General features: G+C 44.6%; 2 protein-coding genes across 10 annotated transcripts; both read left to right on the top strand.

Moving 5' to 3' along the window:
• The first annotated feature begins 94 nt into the window (after window positions 1-94).
• On the top strand, window positions 95-14,562 carry AP4B1 (adaptor related protein complex 4 subunit beta 1). 9 transcript variants are annotated; one of them, XM_045801465.2, is made up of 11 exons: window positions 95-113; window positions 565-751; window positions 2,392-2,616; window positions 3,077-3,207; window positions 3,584-3,731; window positions 4,271-4,767; window positions 5,816-5,899; window positions 6,865-6,968; window positions 7,702-7,909; window positions 8,116-8,397; window positions 8,863-9,612. In XM_045801465.2, the coding sequence occupies exons 2-11, from the start codon at window positions 639-641 to the stop codon at window positions 9,288-9,290; spliced, it is 2,220 nt and encodes a 739-aa protein (XP_045657421.2). In that variant the 5' UTR covers window positions 95-113; window positions 565-638; the 3' UTR covers window positions 9,291-9,612. The 9 variants fall into 9 exon arrangements, 6 of the variants coding, with proteins under 6 accessions (XP_045657421.2, XP_045657420.2, XP_045657422.2 ...); XM_045801464.2 differs by lacking the exon at window positions 95-113 and adding an exon at window positions 115-181; XR_006780308.2 differs by lacking the exons at window positions 95-113; window positions 8,863-9,612 and adding exons at window positions 12,221-12,438; window positions 14,304-14,562 and having other exon boundaries at window positions 241-751.
• Window positions 14,563-14,702: 140 nt separating this feature from the next.
• BCL2L15 (BCL2 like 15) lies at window positions 14,703-19,554 on the top strand. The gene is made up of 4 exons (XM_045801469.2): window positions 14,703-15,136; window positions 15,458-15,579; window positions 18,387-18,611; window positions 19,199-19,554. The coding sequence occupies exons 1-4, from the start codon at window positions 15,010-15,012 to the stop codon at window positions 19,214-19,216; spliced, it is 492 nt and encodes a 163-aa protein (XP_045657425.2). The 5' UTR covers window positions 14,703-15,009; the 3' UTR covers window positions 19,217-19,554.
• Window positions 19,555-20,351: the final 797 nt, after the last annotated feature.

Raw genomic sequence — 20,351 nt, 5'->3', positions numbered from 1 at the left:
AGCTGAGGCCGGCACTCAAAGCGCGCGCTGCTGGGCGGAGACAGGCCGAAGCAGCGGATTTCCGATGGCCCGCCGCGCCTCCACCAGAGGGAGCCGCGCGGCTGCGCCTGGAGGTGAGAGGTGGGGGGAAGAGCGCCCTAAGGTCGGCGTCTGGGCGACGCTCGGCGCTCGCTGCGAGAAGGTGAGTGGCAGCTGCTGTGCGCTGTCGGCCCCGAGGAGGCGGGACTTCCGCAGAAAGCTTGCTTGGGCCTATCCGGGCGGGCAACCGCGCCGAGGCGCACGAAGGGCTGGCACTGGCACTGGGGAGGGAGGGGTCTGTGGACCTCCGGCGGCGGGGCTGAAAATGGGGCGGAGGGCCCCGAGGTAGCCGGAGCGGTCTCGGGGCGGAGCGAGCCGGCCTGCAGGTCCCGGGGAAGGAACCACAGAGCCTCGCTTGGGGCTCGTCGGGGCGCGGAAAGGGTTGGTGTGAGTGTGCTGGGGCCTGGCCTCCGGCCCCGGGGAAGTCGAGGCTGGGGCGAGATCACGCCTTTGGTCTCTTCGCTGACTGACATTTGCTTTACCCAGGTTCCCCCGTCAGGGCTAGGAGGAGCCCGCGAGTTACCTAGGGGTCTGTGGGGACTGCCCCGTGACTGTTGAAGATGCCGTACCTTGGCTCCGAGGACGTGGTGAAGGAGCTGAAGAAAGCTCTGTGTAACCCTCACATTCAGGCGGATAGGCTGCGCTACCGGAATGTCATCCAGCGAGTGATTAGGTATCAGCCACCGCCCGCCCTCCCCGCCGCAGCCCCCACCCCGGCCCTCTACCCCTGGCCGCTCGGAAAGACTGAATGAACTCAGGGCAGCGTATGATTTGCTCTTCCTGCTTCTCTGGATGGCCGCAGCCTCCCCTGTGGGACTTGCTTGACTTCGTTTACTCAGCAGGGCGGTTACACCCATGCGTTGAACTTAAACTGCTGACTCCCAGATCTATAGAGTCTAGTACAGAAAGCCTTTTGTATCTTCAAACCCACATATCCTACTGCCCGCTGGGCATTCCCACCTGGATCTTTCTTCAAAGACACGCAAAGTAGCACCTGCATCCTTCCCCTCTCCCCAAACCTGCTCTTCCGCTTTTATTTGGGTTGAGGAATGTCACCAGCTGACCAAGGGAGGGAGTCAATCTTGATGACGCCTGGTTTTCCCAAGTCAGATGGTATGGATATATAGTTCTAAATATCCATCCTCTTTTTTAAAGAAAATGTCTATGTAGTCTTTTTGGTTGGCACTGCCTTTCTGGTTTTATTACCAAAGCAATTGCAGTGGCTTATTAGTGGGTCCACCTTGTCTCCTCATTTCAGTCAGAAGTTTCCTAACATGGATTTGAATATATAACTAACGCTTGGCTGCAGTTGTGGGTCACAAACGTTAGTATGCACAGAAGTCCCTTGGGGTGCTTTTTATAAAAAATGTAAAATTTTCATCCAATCCAGTAATGCTGCTTTCAGTAGGGTGGAATGGAACCCAGGAATATGCATTTTAAACAGACATCCCATCTCATTCCTATAGGAGACCACAGTTTGAGAAACAGTGATCTACAGAATAAATTCCAAACTTCTTATCATAGCACCCAAAGAACACCCTGCTAACACAACTAGTTGCAGACTCTCAAAGGAATGTAGCATTCTTGCTGATGTCTACATGCCTCATAGCATGTATCCTTACCTACCAACACACATGCCTGGAAAATTCCAGCTCATTCAACTAAAGGATACTTCCTCTTTGGAAACATTTTATGATTTCTTGGCAGTATTAGACATCTGGATCCCACTGTACCTTGTCTATTACTTTTTTTTTTTTAAGATTTATTTATTTATTATTTGAGAGAGAGAGAATCTCAAGCTGACTCCATGCTGAGCACAGAACCATTGGGGGGCTCAAACTCAAAACCCTGAGATCATGACCTGAGCCAAAACCAAGAGTCAGACGCTTAACTAACTGAGCTACCTAGGCGCCCCAACTAGTCTGTAACTTCTTTTTTAATACTTAGCTGTTTTAATACTTACCTATTGCACTGTAATAGTGGTGTTTTTGTCTTGCTCCTTAGTTATAGTTTGAGTTCCTAAAGATCTGAGACCATGCCGTCTTCAAGATTATGTTCCCAGAGCATATCCCTTGAATGTAGAAGCTGAACTAGACAGGAATGTACCAGAAATTAAGTGTTTGTTGAATGAATAGAAGAACATTTATTGTAGGCCGATAGCATGAAGTATTTTGCAATGTAGTAGACAAGGTAGACTTGGTTGCTTCCTCCACAATCTAGTTGGATAACCAAGATGTATATAGGTAAAATGCCTTTTGTTGTAGGCTGAGGATTATGTATTTTACTTCTTCCTGCTGTGTGTGTTGGTTTCAGGCACATGACTCAGGGCTTGGACATGTCTGGTGTCTTCATGGAAATGGTGAAGGCCAGTGCCACTGTAGATATTGTTCAGAAGAAGTTGGTTTATCTGTACATGTGTACGTACGCCCCCCTGAAACCAGATCTGGCTCTCTTGGCCATTAATACACTGTGCAAAGACTGTTCGGATCCCAATCCAATGGTGCGAGGGCTGGCGTTACGGAGCATGTGTAGCCTCAGGTGAGTACCCTCTTCCCTGACTGTTTATCAGTGGCTGATGTATTCAGGAGACCATGGGGCAGATTTTCAATGGTGATAATCTATTTGAGCTTCTTAATACTAGGGAAAATGCAGTTGTTACCTGAAGTCAGGTTTTCAGCCATTGCTTAGGCTTAAAAACTGTCATATGGTTACATTAAAGGGAGTTTTCCATCATCACTCTTGCTGAAATAGTTCTTGGTTTTGGTTAAAGATTTCTAAACAATTATGGAGATACATATTTTTGCTGCCCCTGGAGTACTATTCCAAATGAAAAGTCAAGTATGACTTTTTAAGCTTGGCAGTGGCTTTCCCTAATTCGTTATGATGCGATAGATGTACATTCAAACATTTACTCAACTTTCTGTTAAGTGAATAGGGGCTCAATTATGTCAAAACTAGTATCTCAGGATCCGGCTGACTCCAGCATGTGTTGTTTAAGGATGCCTGGTGTGCAGGAATATATCCAACAGCCTATTCTCAATGGTCTGCGAGATAAAGCTTCATATGTCAGAAGGGTGGCGGTCCTTGGTTGTGCCAAGATGCATAATCTCCATGGAGACTCTGAAGTGGGTAAGTTTCAGTGTAATCCATCATGATCAGTATTTATTTGTGCCTCGGTTATATGTATGGCTTTGTAAAAGGTGACGTGACTTTGGTAGAAAATAGTAATGTGGCCTTACTTCTGTACTTGTCTCTTTAAGTAGAAAGGCTGGTTTGGTATTTTTTGAGATCAGAGAAGCCTTTTCTTTGGGGCCCAGGTGAGATCTATCACATTAGCTACTTAGAACACTCTGGAGATGGCAGTTTTTTGCCTTGCACTTTATTATTGCCTTTGTTATTTTTATAGCAGAGAAGTTCAGCTTTGTCTGCCTGGAGTTAGTACTCCGGCTCTATTCCTGAGACTCTGAAGCTGTTCTTTATCTGAGATCTTTGTGCTCTTTTATAGACGGTGCTCTGGTAAATGAATTATACAGTTTGCTGCGTGACCAGGATCCAATTGTGGTTGTGAACTGCCTGAGGTCTCTAGAGGAAATTCTGAAACAGGAAGGAGGTGTTGTCATCAACAAGCCCATCGCCCACCATCTCTTAAATCGGTTTGGATGCCTCAGTGCTCTTTTTGTTATGATGAGATCTGCATCCTAGTGGGATCTTGACATGTTGAATGAAGGAGACATCTTGACCAAGTTCTGTAGAGTAGTAAAATTAACCGTAACTATTAACTTCCTCATATTTCATTGAGAGGATTTCTTTTATTTGTTTTAGTTTCTTTTGGTGATATAGAGAGATAGCAGAAATATCCTGTGGAAATAGGTTCTGTCCTCCTCTACAATCATTATGTCCCCCAAACTAAGCGATTTATACCGTCTTAAACTGTAAAGAATCTGGATCTAGGTATAGTGATCATGGTCCTTGGCCTTAGATAATGGAAATTTGTACTGTAAACTCATCTCGGAATTTAAAGCCTATTTTGTGTAAACTTTAGATAGTACGTGAAAAGAATAATTCTATTATGGCACAGCCTGTTCTCAAGAATTCTCCCCTTGTTACAATGAACAGATGACTGGCGACATGGCATTTGCATGCAGATGGTCCTAATTTGGTCGCTAAAATAACACTTTTCTTTTTTGGATAGAATGCCAAAACTGGACCAATGGGGCCAGGCTGAAGTATTGAACTTTCTGCTACGCTATCAACCGCGCAGCGAGGAGGAGCTGTTTGACATTCTCAATCTGTTAGATGGCTTTCTCAAGAGCAGTAGCCCCGGTGTGGTGATGGGAGCCACGAAACTCTTTCTGATCTTGGCAAAAAAATTCCCCCACGTACAAACTGATGTGCTTGTGCAAGTCAAGGGACCTTTGCTGGCGGCCTGTTCTTCAGAGAGCCGCGAGCTCTGTTTTGCTGCCCTGTGTCACGTACGTCAGATCTTGCATAGTTTGCCCGGTCACTTTAGCAGCCACTACAAAAAGTTTTTTTGCTCCTACTCGGAGCCCCACTACATCAAGCTGCAGAAGGTGGAGGTGCTGTGCGAGCTGGTGAACGATGAGAACGTACAGCAGGTGCTAGAGGAGCTCCGAGGGTACTGCACCGACGTGTCAGCCGACTTTGCCCAGGCCGCCATCTTTGCCATAGGTAGGGGTCTGCTGCTTTTCCTTTGGGAGAGCTTCAGCCAACCAGAAAGCTGTGGAATCATAGAGAACAAAAGGAAAGGAATCTTGCATCAGAGACAAATGACCATGCACCAAATTACCATGGGGTCAGCGGCCGCAGACAGGAGTGCGGAGGGAGGGTTTTTTTTTTTTTTTTTTTTTTTTTTTTTTGTCGACACTGGTGTTGCCTTATCTTCTAGGATAGAGAATACAGGTAACTCAAACTAGAGTACTTAAAATTTATGTGGCCTTTTGTTGGCTACGATCCAGAGTGCTTTCCCATATATCATCTTAGCCCAGTCTTGAGAGGCAGTCGGGAAAAGTGGACCAGTGATATCACGTCATTTTAGAGATGAAGAAACTCAGAAACCAAAAGGTTATTAAATGGCCAAAAGGTCATGTAGTTCCTGACCCAGGGTCGGAACCCAGCTTTCCAGACTCAAAGTCCTGTGCCAATTGACCAGTTGTTTATTGAGCTTCTGCTACGGGCTACGTATTGTGCTGAGTTCAGACCAACACAGAATAAATCCTAAATCTCACAGGCTTTTTCATATTACTCTGTCTGGAATTTAAAAGGCCAGAGTGACTCACAAAATGAAAGCATCTGGGGAGTTATGTTTTGTTGGAGGGCTTCAGGCGGAAGAGGAGAAGGAACCCTTATATTAGAATAAAACATGATTCTCTCCAGGGGCAGGGAGAGCGAAAGAAGGAGAGCAGAGCTCCTGCGGTCAGGTGCTCCCGGCAGGGACTTTGCTGTGCGCGCTCGCTCTGCCGCCAGCGATGCCTCGATGCCCCGTATCTAGCTGCCACATAAATACCTTTGTTACTGAAAGTTTTCAACCTTGTTCAATGGAAAATTAGCTTTTATCAAACTTAGGAAACTTTGATTGTTATTTCATCAAGCAAGGATTTTTTTTTTATTTTTTAAGATATCTCTGGTCTTCTTTGTCTTTGGCTGGTGGGAAGTTTTTTTTAAAATGAGGTGCTAGGATTTGACTTACCACTTTTCTCCGCTTTCTGTTCCTCTCTAGGTGGTATTGCCAGGACCTACACAGATCGGTGCGTGCAGATTCTAACAGAGTTGCTGGGGCTTCGGCAAGAGCACATCACCACAGGTAATGGCTGGCTACCCTTCGAGCTTTTTTTTTTTTTTTTTGGGTCAATTGCCCGCCCTATAGCAGTTGCTCAAAAAATATTTGTCGTTGAATAACAGAGGTGTAAACTTTTCTTTGCATCCTCATCTGTTGCCATCAGAGAAGCAGAGGGTCTATATCTAACAGGTCCTCAGGTTGCCACAACTCTGCAAGGCTATTCCATAGGTAATGAAGGCTACCAGAATGCCCGTGCTTGTTAACGCCCCACCTTTACCCCTCTTTTTGCTTTATGGCAGCAGTGGCTTCCAGGGCTGGGACTAGGGTGAGGCAAGCGAGGTGCCCAGGATGCAAAAATTGAAAGAGGCACTCACTGTCAGGTTTGTGCGAGTGCTAACCCTGTGTGTCTTAAATTTTACACCCCCAGCGCCGTGTTTGCCTTACCCTAGTCCCAGCCCTGGTGGCTCCATTTATAATATCTTCAGAATATCATTCAACAATAACATGACCTCACATTTGCTTTACATTTTACCATATGCTTTTGCATATATGAGCTCATTTATCCTCATAGCCAACCCAATAAGAGCAGCATTCATTTAAGAAATTATTGCCCATCTTAGGGGCGCCTGGGTGGCACAGCGGTTAAAGCGTCTGCCTTCAGCTCAGGGCGTGATCCTGGCGTTATGGGATCGAGCTCCACATCAGGCTCCTCTACTATGAGCCTGCTTCTTCCTCTCCCACTCCCCCTGCTTGTGTTCCCTCTCTCGCTGGCTGTCTCTCTCTGTCAAATAAATAAATAAAATCTTTAAAAAAAAAAAAGAAATTATTGCCCATCTCAGACATTTCTCAGATAATCATTGACCACCCCTCCAATACCCATTTTACAGACATTCACGTAGCAGTCTAGTCTGAATATGTGACTTCCCTTAAGATTCCTTCCTGCATGGAGCCTCTAATCCCATGCTCTTTTATCCTGTGCTGTGTCGTAGTGGTGGTGCAAACTTTCCGAGACCTGGTTTGGTTGTGTCCTCAGTGTACGGAAGCTGTGTGTCAGGCGCTGCCCGGCTGTGAGGAGAACATTCAAGACAGCGAGGTAGATGGCAATTCTCCTTTACCTCCAGGCCGAGGGGAAATGCTTGGGACCCTGCCCTGTGAAATGGAATCTAATTCTTCTCTCTACCCAGAGTCTGAATGTGGAAATACTTAGAATTGATCGCCACCTCAGATTCTCTTCGGGTGTAGATAGGATAGAAGTGATAAAAACGAGATTTATCTATGATTTTTATTACAAATACTTTGATATCATTGTTTTCTGGAATAGTTTTGAGCCAGAGATTTAGACCACGGAGTTTCCAGCTGGAATGAGAATCTGAATCATTTGTGGGTATTTGGGCTTCACTGTAGGCCTACCGACTTAAATATTCAAGAGTGGTAGACCTAGACACATAGATTTTTAAGAAGCTTCACAGATGACTCTGATTTGCACTCTAGGTTAATTACCACTTTCATGAAGTGGTTTAGAGGAATCTTTCCATAGCTTCCACTGACACATTAAACCCCAGACTGGGGCAGAGGCCCCCAAACTGAGGAAGCCTTATTACTTAACCAACACAGGCCTGGGAGTCTTGAGTCTCCTGTTGTGTAGTGACATTTTATTCCTATCTGTTGTAGAGAGTGGAGTCAGGGTGTGGGGAATCGATACAATGCAGATTGAAGTAAATCAAAGATTATACCTTTTGTGCTGACGTTGGGGGGGAAGCAAAACCTGCCGCTGTGTTTGGGGCAGCCAAATGTCAAGCACTGCCTCTTCCTCCTTCACTCGCCAGGGGAAACAGGCGCTTATTTGGCTCCTTGGCGTCCATGGGGAAAGAATCCCCAATGCTCCCTATGTGTTAGAAGACTTCGTGGAGAATGTGAAGTCAGAGACCTTTCCAGCTGTGAAGATGGAGCTGCTCACTGCACTGCTGCGCCTTTTCCTCTCGCGCCCTGCCGAGTGCCAGGACATGCTGGGGCGTCTGCTGCATTACTGCATAGGTGGGTTCAGAAGGAAGTTGTCCTTGCCACGTCAGGTAGTAAACATTCTGACAGCTGCCACTGTTTGGTGAGTCCTGCCGGGGACCCAAGACGATAAGGTTAATATGCTCTAGGGTTTCCTCCCTCCTTCCTTTTTTATCCCTACTGGGGGATAGAGTGTGTTTTTGTTTTTGTTTGTGATTAACTCAGTCTTTGTCTTACCTCAGAGGAAGAAAAGGATATGGCAGTGCGAGATCGGGGCCTCTTCTACTACCGCCTTCTCTTGGCTGGCATTGATGAAGTGAAGCGGATCCTGTGTAGTCCTAAATCTGACCCTTCTCTTGGACTTTTGGAGGATCAGGCAGAAAGACCCGTGAATAGCTGGGCCTCAGACTTCAACACGCTGGTGCCGGTCTATGGCAAAGCCCGCTGGGCAACCATCTCTAAATACCAGGGGGCAGAGCGTCGGGGCCCAGAGCTTCCTAACACTGCATCCTTTGCCACCTCAGGTAAAAATAGTCCTTGCTCTATACCTTGTCATGAAAAATCTTTACCTTTCTCGATGACTGGTAGAAAGTAGAGTAGCCTAGCTACATCTCAGACTATTGCCTGAGTTTGAAGTCTTTGTGAGCAAGAAAGAAGTTCCTCATTGGTTATTTCAACCATTTATCCAAAGGTAAAAGTCACACTGTGTACTTTTGGAAATCCAGGTAAAAAACATAGTTCAGGGGCGCCTGGGTGGCTCAGTCGGTTCTGCCTTCGGCTCAGGTCATGATCCCAGGGTCCTGAGATTGAGCCCCACATTGGGCTCCTTGCTCAGCGGGGAGCCTCTTCCCCCCCCCCCCCCCCGCTGCTCCCACTGCTCATGTGTGCTCTCTTTCTCTCTCAGATAAATAAATAAATAAGTCTTTAAAAGAAAACCTAGTTTGTATAGATTAAGAAGATCTCTTACACAAGCTTTCTAACTCTTTTAGGTCCCCTGATTCCTGAAGAGAGCAAGGAGACGGGACAGGAACTTCCTGATTCTGGAGCCCTCACGCTAGTCCCCAATTGCCAGCTGACTGCTGAGTATTTTGAGAAAACTTGGTTTAGCCTGAAAGTTGCTCATCAGCAGGTGTTCCCTTGGCGGGGAGCCGTCCATCCTGACACCCTCCAGATGGCCCTGCAAGTAGTGAACATGCAGACCATCGCAATGAGCAGGGCTGGGGCTCACCCGTGGAAAGCCTACCTCAGTGCCCAGGATGACACTGGCTGCCTGTTCCTAACAGAACTGCTGTTGGAGCCCGAGAACTCAGAAATGCAGATCTCTGTGAAACAAAATGAGCCGAGGACTGAGACACTGAACAGTTTTATTTCTGTATTAGAAACTGTGCTTGGAACAATTGGAAACATAAAATCATAACAGATTCTTGCTGCCTGTCCTAAGTGAGATGAGTAGCTATCAGAGTTCCTAGTTTTTCTTACTAGAATTTGCTTGTAAGTCCAGATACTATCAAATGCAAAGAAGAATGGACAATCTCAGAATCAGAATTCTTATGTTTTTGTCCAAAGACTGTTGACTTATTCCCCTTGTACCTTTGGTGAGTGACCCCGTTTTTCCAGGTGATGTTGAAAAGGTTAATGTTGCTAAGAGGATAGGAATGGGGTGAGGATAGGATTTGGATTCTTTTCTAATCCGTTTTAGGGATTGTTTTACTAATTAAACATGCCTGATGTTTATGGAAGCTGATGAAGTCATCATTTGGGGGGGGGGTCATCTTTTCTTCCCTGTATTACTGCAATAAATTCCTCACTGGTCTCCTATTTCTAACCGTGCTTTTCAAGGCCAGAGTTTGAAGCCCTTAGTGCGGCATCAGAAGTAACTCTTCAGTGTCATGTCTCACCGCTCGGCCAAACACCCTGTTCTTGCGTAAGCAAACCACTTGGCATTCCTTGAATGCACAAGGCTCTCTCTCACCTCTGTCTTTGCTCCTGCTTTTATTTCTTGGCTAGAACATTTCCTCACCCTCCTATCTTCTTTCTTCAGGTAACATCTAGTCCTTGTCCTTCCGCGTTCCACTCAGTCACAAGCTCATGCAGGAAGTGACCCTTGAAGCTTTCATTACGGGTCCTGTTCAGACCGTCACGGCCTCCAGTGCATGTGTCTAGCAGTACTGTTGTAATTGTTTTCTGTCACTTTTCCTTGCTTTCAATTTTATTCATACCTGCCCACATTTTATACATTTATGGCGAGAGCAGATGTAATAAAATGGTTTAAGGTATAAATAGTAAAGTATAAATAGCCAGAGGAGCTACAACAGGGAAAATGGAAATACCACCTCAGACCAGCTTGTTAGGGATGGGGAAGTACACAAATGTTCAGGCTTAAGGGCCTACGTAATTGGTACAGTTGAACCTCAAAGTTAGCTCTGTAAGTGATTTGGCAGTCAGGGTGAAGAGAAATAGGTATATAGTTGTCATCAGAGAGGAAGAAACCTTCCAATATTAATTTCTAAAAGAAATTTACATGTAGTTTCACGAAGGTGGCACTGAAGGGTAAGTACAAGATTCTTTTTTTTTTTTTTTTAAGATTTTATTTATTTTTGCGAGAGAGAGAGAGCATGAGTGGGGGGCGAGGGCAAAGGGAGAAGCAAACTCCCCACTGAGCAGGGAGCGTGATGTGGGATGCGATCCCAGGACCCTGGGATCATAACCTGAGCTGAAGGCAGACACTTAACCAACTGAGCCACCCAGGCACCCTAAGTACAAGATTCTTATGGGAAGTTAGTTAACAGGTTTCTCATGACTTAGGTGTTCTTCAATGAAAGCAGAGAGCATAACTTTAACATGGAACGTAGTGAGGGCATTTCTTCAAGGACTTAAGATAACACAATCCAAATATCATCTAGCTTAATTCAAGGACTTCTACCACATAGATATGTAAATGGACTGCATACCTTTAAAAAATTTTTTCATCCATCACTTCTCTCAACTAGGCTCTTCATAGGAGTAGATAGCAGACAGTATTGCATTTTCTGGCAAGGGCCTCGATTTTGTGAGTTGTTTTCCCCCCTCGACAATTTCTAAGGATGGTGATGTTCTTTTCTTACATCTCCACAGTCTGCCACATAGTGATGGCTCAATAAATATTTACCAAATGAGTGGCTGTCAGTAATTAGATTCTGAAGGTGTTTTGGGTTTGGTGTTTGAAGTGTGCTTTGTTATATCGTATCAACCAAACAATAGTGGAAGTCATCTAGACTAGGGTTTCTCGAAAGTGGCGTTACTGACATTTGGGGCCAGATAATTCTTCGTCGTAGAGGGTTTTCCTGTGCACTATAGGATGATTATTAGCATCTTTGGCCTATACCCACTAGAGGCCAATAGAACCCCCAATCGTAACAAAAATGTCTCCAGACATTGCCAAAGGTGCCTTGGTGGGACAAAATCACTCCCCATTGAGAATGATCTAGATTGTGGGTACCCAGGGATTACTGGTAGAGAGATCAGAACGGCTTCAGAATCGCCTTTTCCATGGTTTGACTTGTTTGGTTAAACCATGCGTGTTTAGTTAGGTACTAAAAGAAATAAAATGGAAGTGTAAAGTGCTGCCAATTTACAGTGTTATAAGGGCACAGGATATAAATGGTAGAGATTAAGTAATTGATGGACTTTTTTAAAAATTAAAGACTATAATTGAAACGTTGACCTAAAGAAAATTAGGTATGGCTCAATAATGGAATAAATGTTACTAAAATGATCCCAGGTATTGGAGCTTTTAAAAGATTGAGTCCTACTTGGTTGCTTGTCTGTAATGTATGGGGCATAGCAGAATACGAAAACGTTGCTTTTGAAAAGTGTACTTTTAAAATGATCTCAAGGGAGAAATGATTTCTCTTAACTGCAGCCTGGTTTTGCTAATTTATAAGCAAAATGACTAAAGCTTAAGTATACCATGAAGTTAATTATATTTCTTCTCCCTGGGAGCTCTCTCTAGCCTTGCAGACATATGGTTTGATGATGTGATATAAGTAGATGCATATTTTTAAAATCCGTGAGGGTAGTTGATATTGTGCTTTTAGAAAAATGGCTTTCTAATGTCTGTGTTGGTTGGAAAATAGTATGTGACACATGCATCGGGTGCCCACTCATGACCATGGTGATTTAGAACATTGCAGAGGCAATCATTTGCGTAGTTCCGGACCATCACCTTATTGCCACGGCCTAGTGGCTGTTAAATGACTCCATTTCCCCCATCCCCCTTTTTGAATGGGAGTTCTGTTACCGTTTTTCTATCCCTTTCGCATATCTTGGGTGTTTGGGGGAGGGAAGACAAAGAATTTATTTTCTCAGTTACAGATTTACACACTGAAAGGAGCTGTACCCAAGGATCCTCATTCACAGGCAGACCTGGCGCAGATGACAAGATGATAAACGGCGAGGAGGCTTTCGAGAGAGGGAAGTAAATTGTTGTGGCCAGAACAGCAGCAGAAGCAAGTGATGGTGAAGACATTGTGGCTTCATTCTTCAATACTAACTGGGAGATAGCACTTGGACCGCCAGAGTGAAAGGTATGTGAGCTGTGGGAGAAGGGATGGGATGGTTCGGGAAGACGCTATAACGAAGGCTCAAGAAGAAACACACAAAGGAGGAAACTACCCCACATGGCCCAGGAGAATGTATACTCGGTTTCCTTAGCCTTACAGCATTGATTCTACAAGATAATGCAAAGGATAGATAAGATAATGCAAAGATTAGATTCCGAAGATAGCATTTGCCCATAAGCACATCAGCCGTGAAATGAATTGCTGTGGGAAAAGATTTATTATTTAAGGTAGGACGGACTTGGTTTTAAATTTCTATTCTGCCACTTACGGATGCCACTTACCTTGGGTAAGCTATTTAACACCAGTTAGATGGTATCTTATAAACCTTTTGCTTGTCTTCATAAGCTATTTGGGGAGTATGTCATGAATTAGTTTGTTGGAATCCTTAAATTTTTAGTAACTGGCTCTAGTGTGAAAGGAGGGTGGCTTAGCATTATCTCAGAAGGACCTTCTTTCGATAGAGGTCTGAAGCTTACTTAGCAGAAACTAAAGTTTCAGCCCTAGTGATAGATGACAAATGAAAACAGCCCTTTACATAATTTCTGTCTCTCATCCACAAGCAATTTATGATCATTCGTTTTTATTTGATTTTATTTTTAAATCAGTTTTTTTTTTAAAGATTTTATTTATTTGAGAGAGAGAGAGAGAACAAGTGGGGAAGTAGGGTAGAGGGAGAGAGAGAAGCAGCCTCCCTGCTGATCAGGGAGCAGATCCCAGGATCCTGGGATCAGGACCCGAGCCAAGGGCAACTGCTTAACCGACTGAGCCACCCAGGCTACCCAGCCACCATTCGTTTTTAGAATAGAATAGAAAACAGAAGATTGGCTCTCTTTATTTTGCAAGTAGAAGTTTCATTCTGAACAACTGACTTACTGCTTATACTTGAATGTCTTATCAGCTTATCAGGTCGGAATACCCTGGAAGAGCTGATAGGTTTGAGTGCTGACACGAAATCCAAAATCTAGGTGGGGCTACATGTCGGGTTTGGCCAGCAAACCCCGAGGTGGCGAATGAAAAGATTACTCCAGACACCTTAGTAGGAGAAAGGAGAGACCTGGGGACCAGAAGCTCTAGTGGCGAGAAAGGCGTTGAGCCAAGCTTTGTCTCCACTTTTATTGGGGTCTTAGCAATACGTCAGACACAAGCGCGGTGTAACTTGAATGGTCAGGATAATAATATATGGGGCAGCGTGTGATAAGGGCAAGGAGGCAAGGAGTCCATGAAGTACGACCACCACAGGTGCCTGTTTTTCTTCAAAATTTAAACACTTCCTCCTTAGTTGAGAACCTTCAGCCACAGTAAGAATCTGGCTGTTTTCAGCCAAGAAACTTCAAAGGAGGCCCACCGTTCTGGGCACTCCTCCTTTGCATTTCAATTAGTCTCATCCAGGGAGGCATATACAAGTCAGATTTTGTCTATCCAGGCCCTGTGAATTCCCACAGCTACATTAAGGAGCGGCCACTGTGGTAAGTGTCCAATCATGAGATCTTATAAAAACAATGATGGAGTCTAACCCCTGTTAGGAGAATCCTACTTAATTCTGTCAGAGAGTGAGTCCCAGATCCCTTTCATCCGGTCCTCAGGCCTCGGGCTAACAGGAAAGACATTTAACACTTACTACATGTCAGAAACCGGGGGGTCATTCCACATGACATTATCTTATTTAATTCTCATATGCTTTCCCTGTGAAGTACTTTGTCTTATCCCCACTCCCAATTCCTCAAATGCCCAAGCTCCCCCCCCCCACCTTCTCAGCTTGTATATACCTATTCCCACGTGGAATGGCTTTTTTTCTCCTCTTTGCCTCATAATCCCTGCTTGTCCTTCAGAGCTCATCTCGGATGTTACAACTTCAAGGAAGCCTTCCTCACCGCCTAGGTCTGCGTGCCCATTGCACACTGTCATCATACACTATCTCAAGAAGCACCAGAAATGACGGGACTAGTCCTGTAATATCTGCCGTACGTGCTGAAGCAGAAGCTCCTTGAGGACAGGAACCGTGTCTGTGTCATTTTCCTGTATTACCTGCAGAGCCGCAGACAGTACATAAAATGTCTGATTGTGGCAAATAAATGCCACCTTTCAGGAGTCGAATGCTTGCCTCTTTTAACTTCGAAACTTTCTTTCTTTAAATTACACCAGACACAGAACCTAACAGGAACCTAACAGGAAGTATTTCTAAATGAAATTGCCCAAGAAACTCTTCCTCAACCCTATTTCAGTTCTAAATTGGCCAACAATAAAAGTTATTCATTAATCTTAGGTACTGGCTAGGGCGTGGTTCTGAGAAAAGGAACTGAAAGTCTTCAAAAAGTCTCCCCAGTTTGTGTAGGTGAGCTCTTCAGAGAGGTCCCGTGTTTCTGACAGCTCATTTTGAAAAAAATTGGTAGGACAGGCTCTAGGACGACACATCCCGTTAGGAGACTTTACAAAGTACAAAGGCAGACTCCTCTGGCTTACCATATTTCTGACTTCCTGCTGAGCAGAAAACTGCTTGTTTTGTGGAAAAGCAAAACTCTGCAGCAAACATCTAAAATGAAGAGGCCCCAAACTTTTGAGGAGCAAACGGAATGCATCGTGGACACTTTACTCACAGACTTCCTGGGCACCACAATGCAGGTTGCTGACCGGGACCTATATTGTGGAGACGAACCAGATTCAGGTAGGGCTCCTGGCCTGAGGTGGCAATGGCAGGTCAATAAGAGCATCTGAATATGCCTTCTTATTTCCTCTTAAGTTTCAAAAGGCAAACTAAGCTTTCAGCAATATCTGAAAGTCAGTAGTGTCCATGGAAGGGAAAAATTGTCTTAGTGAAGGGAGATCTACTGCCTATGGGGTTGACAGAATATAGAAGGTGTTCTTGGGAGAGAACGATGCCGAGACTATTTAAAAGTCTAGAGAACGTTCTCCAGTGCCCAGATTCCTGGGACTGACGGTCCCTTCAAGTTCTGTAACAAACATGAACGTGTTCCCTCCATCTTAGGAGAGTCTTGCTCTTTTGACGTGGCCATCATTGCTGGTCGCCTTCGGATGTTGGGTGACCAGTTCAATGGAGAACTGGAAGCTTCGGCCAAAAATGTCATTGCAGAAACCATTCGGGGACAGGTAAAGTTGCTGCTGTTTTTCTCCTGCAGATGCTCCTTTCTTACCACTCGTATATGACTATAACTAGAAATGTCCTGCAAAAGATTTGGGGGCTTATGTTCATCCAAAGAGACACAGCAGGAATTCTCCAATGACTAGTTCTTCAGAAGTTCATCAAAGGCCCAAGTCATATTGAGAGGGAAAGCTTCTGGCGAGAGCTGGTCAACCTTCAGATTGTTTCCATTTGTTTTTCAGCAGAGCTGTGCTTAACGTGGCATAGAGCACATCTTAGCTCTTTGTTCTTGGTAAAGAACAAATGTTCTTTTATGTACCTGTTTTATGTTTATTTGGCTGGGAGTGGGCGTCTTCCCCTGCCCCCCACCCAAGGTCCAGCAATGAAATCATGTACCGGAAAGACAGGCAGTCCACAAGTATGCTGCAATGAGGGGTAAGGACTTACAGCAAACACTGGCTTTTCATCAGAATGCTGATTACTGGCAGTGGCCCTTGGATTCTGCATTGGATGTAAAGACCATAGACGATATTCTAGAAGGTGTTGCCGATTATCAATAATGGCAGGTAATATGACTCATCACTTAACAGGTGCCAGACAGTATTCCAAATGCTTTGCACTTATTAGCTCATTTAAACCTTCCACCACTCCCTGGGGTATTATAGGAACTGTTATTCACAGGGCACACTCTCCTCCTGCACTTGGAATGCCGTGAGAGCAAACATCTAACCTCCTTGTTCACTGCAGTATTCCCACAACCTGGAATGGTACCTCTTATATAGGAGACCCTCCACAAATGTTTTCTGACTCGATACCCATTTGAGCAGATAAGCAAACGGAGGAAGAGGGAAACGAGAAATTAGGTTACTCAGTGAGGGCTGAAGTTAGGATTTGAACCCAGACGGATTCCAGAACCACACTCTTCACCATTATGCTTTATTCTTTTTACCAGATATAGCTTGGATGGTGCATTTATTCAGGCAGAACTGGACTTACGACTCCTAACTGCTTGCGCTGAAACTTTCCTAGGTACCCGAGAGCTGAATTTACTTTTGTTTTTTAATTAAAAAAAAAAAAAAGGTTTTTGAAACTCCCAAATTCATAGGAAAGTTGCACATAATGAATCGTACAAAGAATTTCCCTCTTGAATCACCTGAGAGTAGGTAGCTGATAAGATGTTCCATCGTCCCCTAATACTTTCACATTTCCTTCAAACAAGGCCATTCTTTGATATAACCACATGAAAACCAGGAGATCAGCACTGACACATTATCATCTTGTCCTCAGATCCCATTCAAGTTTTGCCAATTGTCCCAATGATGTCACATGCAACAAAAAGATCTAGGCCAGAATCGGGTCCTGCATTTAGTTGTCATCCTCTTTAGTCTCCTTCAATCTGGAATTGTTCCTCAGTCTTTCCTTGATTTTTCGTGACCTTGACCCCCGAAGATTATGGGTCAGTTATTTTGTAGAATGTCCCTTAAACTTGGGTTTGTTCCATGTTTCCTCTTGAGTGGATTCAGGGTATGTACTTTGGTAGGAAGGTCACAGAAGGGTTGCTGTGTTCTTCTCATTGCACCTATTAAGGGGCACAGATTTTAATTTGTACCATTACTGATTTAACTTCAATCACTTAGGATGGTGTCTGCAAGGCTGCTCCCCTGTAGTTAATATCTGTGGTTAACATAGTTAAGTGTTATGGAGGGAGGTACTTTGAAACCATGTAAATATCCCATATCTCATCAACATTTCAATCTATCATTTATTTTTTTTTGTATCAACACGGACTCATGAATTCCTACTTTATTCAAGGGTTAAAATCTGTTACTATTGGGGCGCCTGGGTGGCACAGCGGTTAAGCGTCTGCCTTCGGCTCAGGGCGTGATCCTGGCAATCTGGGATCGAGCCCCACATCAGGCTCTTCCACTATGAGCCTGCTTCTTCCTCTCCCACTCCCCCTGCTTGTGTTCCCTCTCTCGCTGGCTGTCTCGATCTCTGTCAAATGAATAAATAAAATCTTAAAAAAAAAAATCTGTTACTATTATTATTTATTTGGATGCTCAAATTGTCCCAATTTTGACCAGTGGGAGTCCTCTCCATCTGGACTGTGTCTTTTTGGCATGTCCCTGATATTCTGTGAGTACTTCCTTAATTTCTGACAGATCTGTTGTATTTTCCAAGCCCCAGCCTGAAATCAGCCATTCTCCAGGGAGCTCTGGTATCTTTCAACGGAGAATGATATTTGGAAACCAAGATGTGGGTACTCTTGTGGATGCCCTTTACAGCTTGTTTGGGTTCTGACAGCCTGCTCTGACTACCATGGGCCCCCCTATACTACACCACAGTAGATCTTGCTTGGCCCCACCTAATGACTTTTGGATCAGTTTTGGGAGGAAGAAAAAGAAAGAGGAAAAACAAATATATATATATATATATTTTTTTTTTACTTTAGAATTTCCCAGACTTCAGTCATTCGAGTCATACCTTTACAACTCGACCAGCTGTACTATCATATACTTTATATTTTTCTTTCAAATCATTTTGTTTTTCGTTCAACCGTTTTGCCCATCCTAAGTAATAATACCTGAACTCAGGGGTTTGATGGGCCACTTATGTTTTCTCTATACCCATTACAATAAATAACAAAATAATAAAGTAATGAAAGTTTGTCCATCTACTCCTTAAGATTACCCCAGATACAACCAGTGGTGCATTTGCCGTTCTCTCGGAAACTCTTGCTTTACTGGACTCCTGCACCTGCAACCTCCTGTACTTTTTTATCGCTACCTCACTGATATCCTATGTCTCTCCCCAGGCAGGAGCTGTACTTCAGGACACAGTAAAATCTCTCAGCCAGGCCTGGTGTGCCCAGGATTCCAGCTTAGCTTACGAGAAAGCCTTTCTGGCAGTGTCAGTGAAGCTTCTTGAATATGTGGTCCGCATGGCTCCCGAAATGGCAAGACGGATGGCTGTCCCCATGACAGACATGATCAATGGCAACAGTGCCATCCGGGAATTTGTCCAGGGCCAGGGAGGTTGGGTAAGTACGTTGGGGCCCCTGGCTTTGATAGGCATTTGCATTGTTTTTGTACCAATACCTGGAACTCCCAATTCCTGATTCTTTCTGTAAGTTGGAAACCAAGTAGCAAAACAGGTCTCCCTACTTTGCTGAAAATGGCAGTTTGTTGTTTCTTCCCCCACGGGAAGGGGAGCTGTCAGAAGCTCAGGATTACGGGTGTTGGACTCCAGAGACATTTTGCCTAAAATTTTAGTTGCCTACTAACAGTGCAGAGCTAAATCCCACTTCCTGTATGTAACGGCCTGTTAAGTATACTGGTGATAGAGTACTGTCTCAGCCCAGCTGCAGAAATTCAGAATCATCCCCCTATCGTCTAACAAAAAACAGTGTCTCTGCTACAGCGATAACTATAGGAGGCATTCTAAGCCCAGGCCTTAGTAATCATTAGAGCACCGGCTCTCACTGAGAATCCCTCTTCATCCAGCCTCAGCGGCCTCAGTCAGAGCTGCATTCCCTGGAGGTATCTGTAGATGATTTGCGCTTTCTTTAGGAAGCTCCCTTGAGGAAGACGACCCCTTTGACTGTAGGATATTCATTGTCCTTCCTAGGAGAATCTGGAGAGCTGAAGAAGAGGTGGTGCTGTTTCCTAGCCTGAACATCATCTCCACTCTGATCACGTGATTGATTGCTGGCCATTGAAACAGACACCCAAATCCAAAGCTACCTTCTTTTGGACACAACTGAACTTAGCTGAATAATTTCTTTTCTGGGGCGCCTGGGTGGCTCAGTCGTTAAGCACCTGACTTTGGCTCAGGGCGTGATCCCGGCGTTCTGGGATGGAGCCCCGCATCAAGCTCCTCCCCTGGAGGCCTGCTTCTTCCTCTCCCACTCCCCCTGCTTGTGTTCCCTCTCTCACTGGCTGTCTCTCTGTCAAATAAATAAATAAAATCTTTAAAAAAAATAATTTCTTTTCCACTGATTGCTGAAGTGGGGAGCAGCCCTCGGGGGTCTACGGAGATTTTGTACTTTCTGTCTTTATGTGCATTTGAATGAGGTTCCATTTAAGCAAAGACCTCCAGATACAAAGTAATGGCTTGTTAGGAGTGGAATTCCAGGCAACAGAGCAGGCCTCTGCTGGACATATCTTGGGAAAGGGAGCACACGGTAAACTATTCACTCAGATTTAGCCCTATCCTTTGGTAAGGATCTTGTCTACTCATTTTTCAGTCTAAAGGACTTCAGGGAGATTTTTGTTGGAATCTGGTTATTTTAAGTTGAGGATTTTCTTTTAAATTCCTATCCTAAGTTTTGTGTTCATTTCACCAAAGCAGAATTATTTATGCATTTTTAGGTTGAAAGCAAAAAAAAAAAAAAGGCAGTTTCTTCATCTGCCCTTCTACTAGAAAGGCCAACAAAAGATAAAACAGAGCATTTTTACTGCCACAGGAGGCAGGAAGTGCTGGCCCACATCGAGGACAGCGGGGCCATCCCAGCTCAGCTGAAGCTAGCTGCATACCACAGTGTTTTTAAAACCAAAAAGTGGTTTACATACCACTTGTGGACCTTATAAATTGCTGACTTCCAGGCCCCATCCCTAGAGATTCCGAGTCTGTAGGGGGAGGCTGGGACCTAGGATCCTACCTTGTTAACCAGTTCCACAAAGGATTTTTATATAGAGCTTGAGAACCATCATGTTAGAGCAGGGCCTGGCCAAATCCCGCCTGCTGCTTTTTTTTTCCGATAGGTTTGTTGGAATGCTAC

The sequence above is a fragment of the Ursus americanus genome, chromosome 12, assembly GCF_024610735.1.
Source record: "Ursus americanus isolate L20-20 chromosome 12, mUrsAme1.1.p, whole genome shotgun sequence".
Classification (NCBI taxonomy): domain Eukaryota; kingdom Metazoa; phylum Chordata; class Mammalia; order Carnivora; family Ursidae; genus Ursus; species Ursus americanus.
Note: the sequence above shows the minus strand (reverse complement) of the source record. Positions and strands in the feature narration are given on the sequence as shown.

Coding starts and splice junctions, on each gene's coding strand:
- AP4B1 (XM_045801465.2), top strand. CDS start 639: ATGCCGTACCTTGGCTCCGAGGACGTGGTGAAGGAGCTGAAGAAAGCT. Junction 752..2,391: donor GTCATCCAGCGAGTGATTAG/GTATCAGCCACC, acceptor TGTTGGTTTCAG/GCACATGACTCAGGGCTTGG. Junction 3,732..4,270: donor GCCCACCATCTCTTAAATCG/GTTTGGATGCCT, acceptor TTTTTTGGATAG/AATGCCAAAACTGGACCAAT.
- BCL2L15 (XM_045801469.2), top strand. CDS start 15,010: ATGAAGAGGCCCCAAACTTTTGAGGAGCAAACGGAATGCATCGTGGAC. Junction 15,137..15,457: donor TGGAGACGAACCAGATTCAG/GTAGGGCTCCTG, acceptor CCTCCATCTTAG/GAGAGTCTTGCTCTTTTGAC. Junction 15,580..18,386: donor CAGAAACCATTCGGGGACAG/GTAAAGTTGCTG, acceptor GTCTCTCCCCAG/GCAGGAGCTGTACTTCAGGA.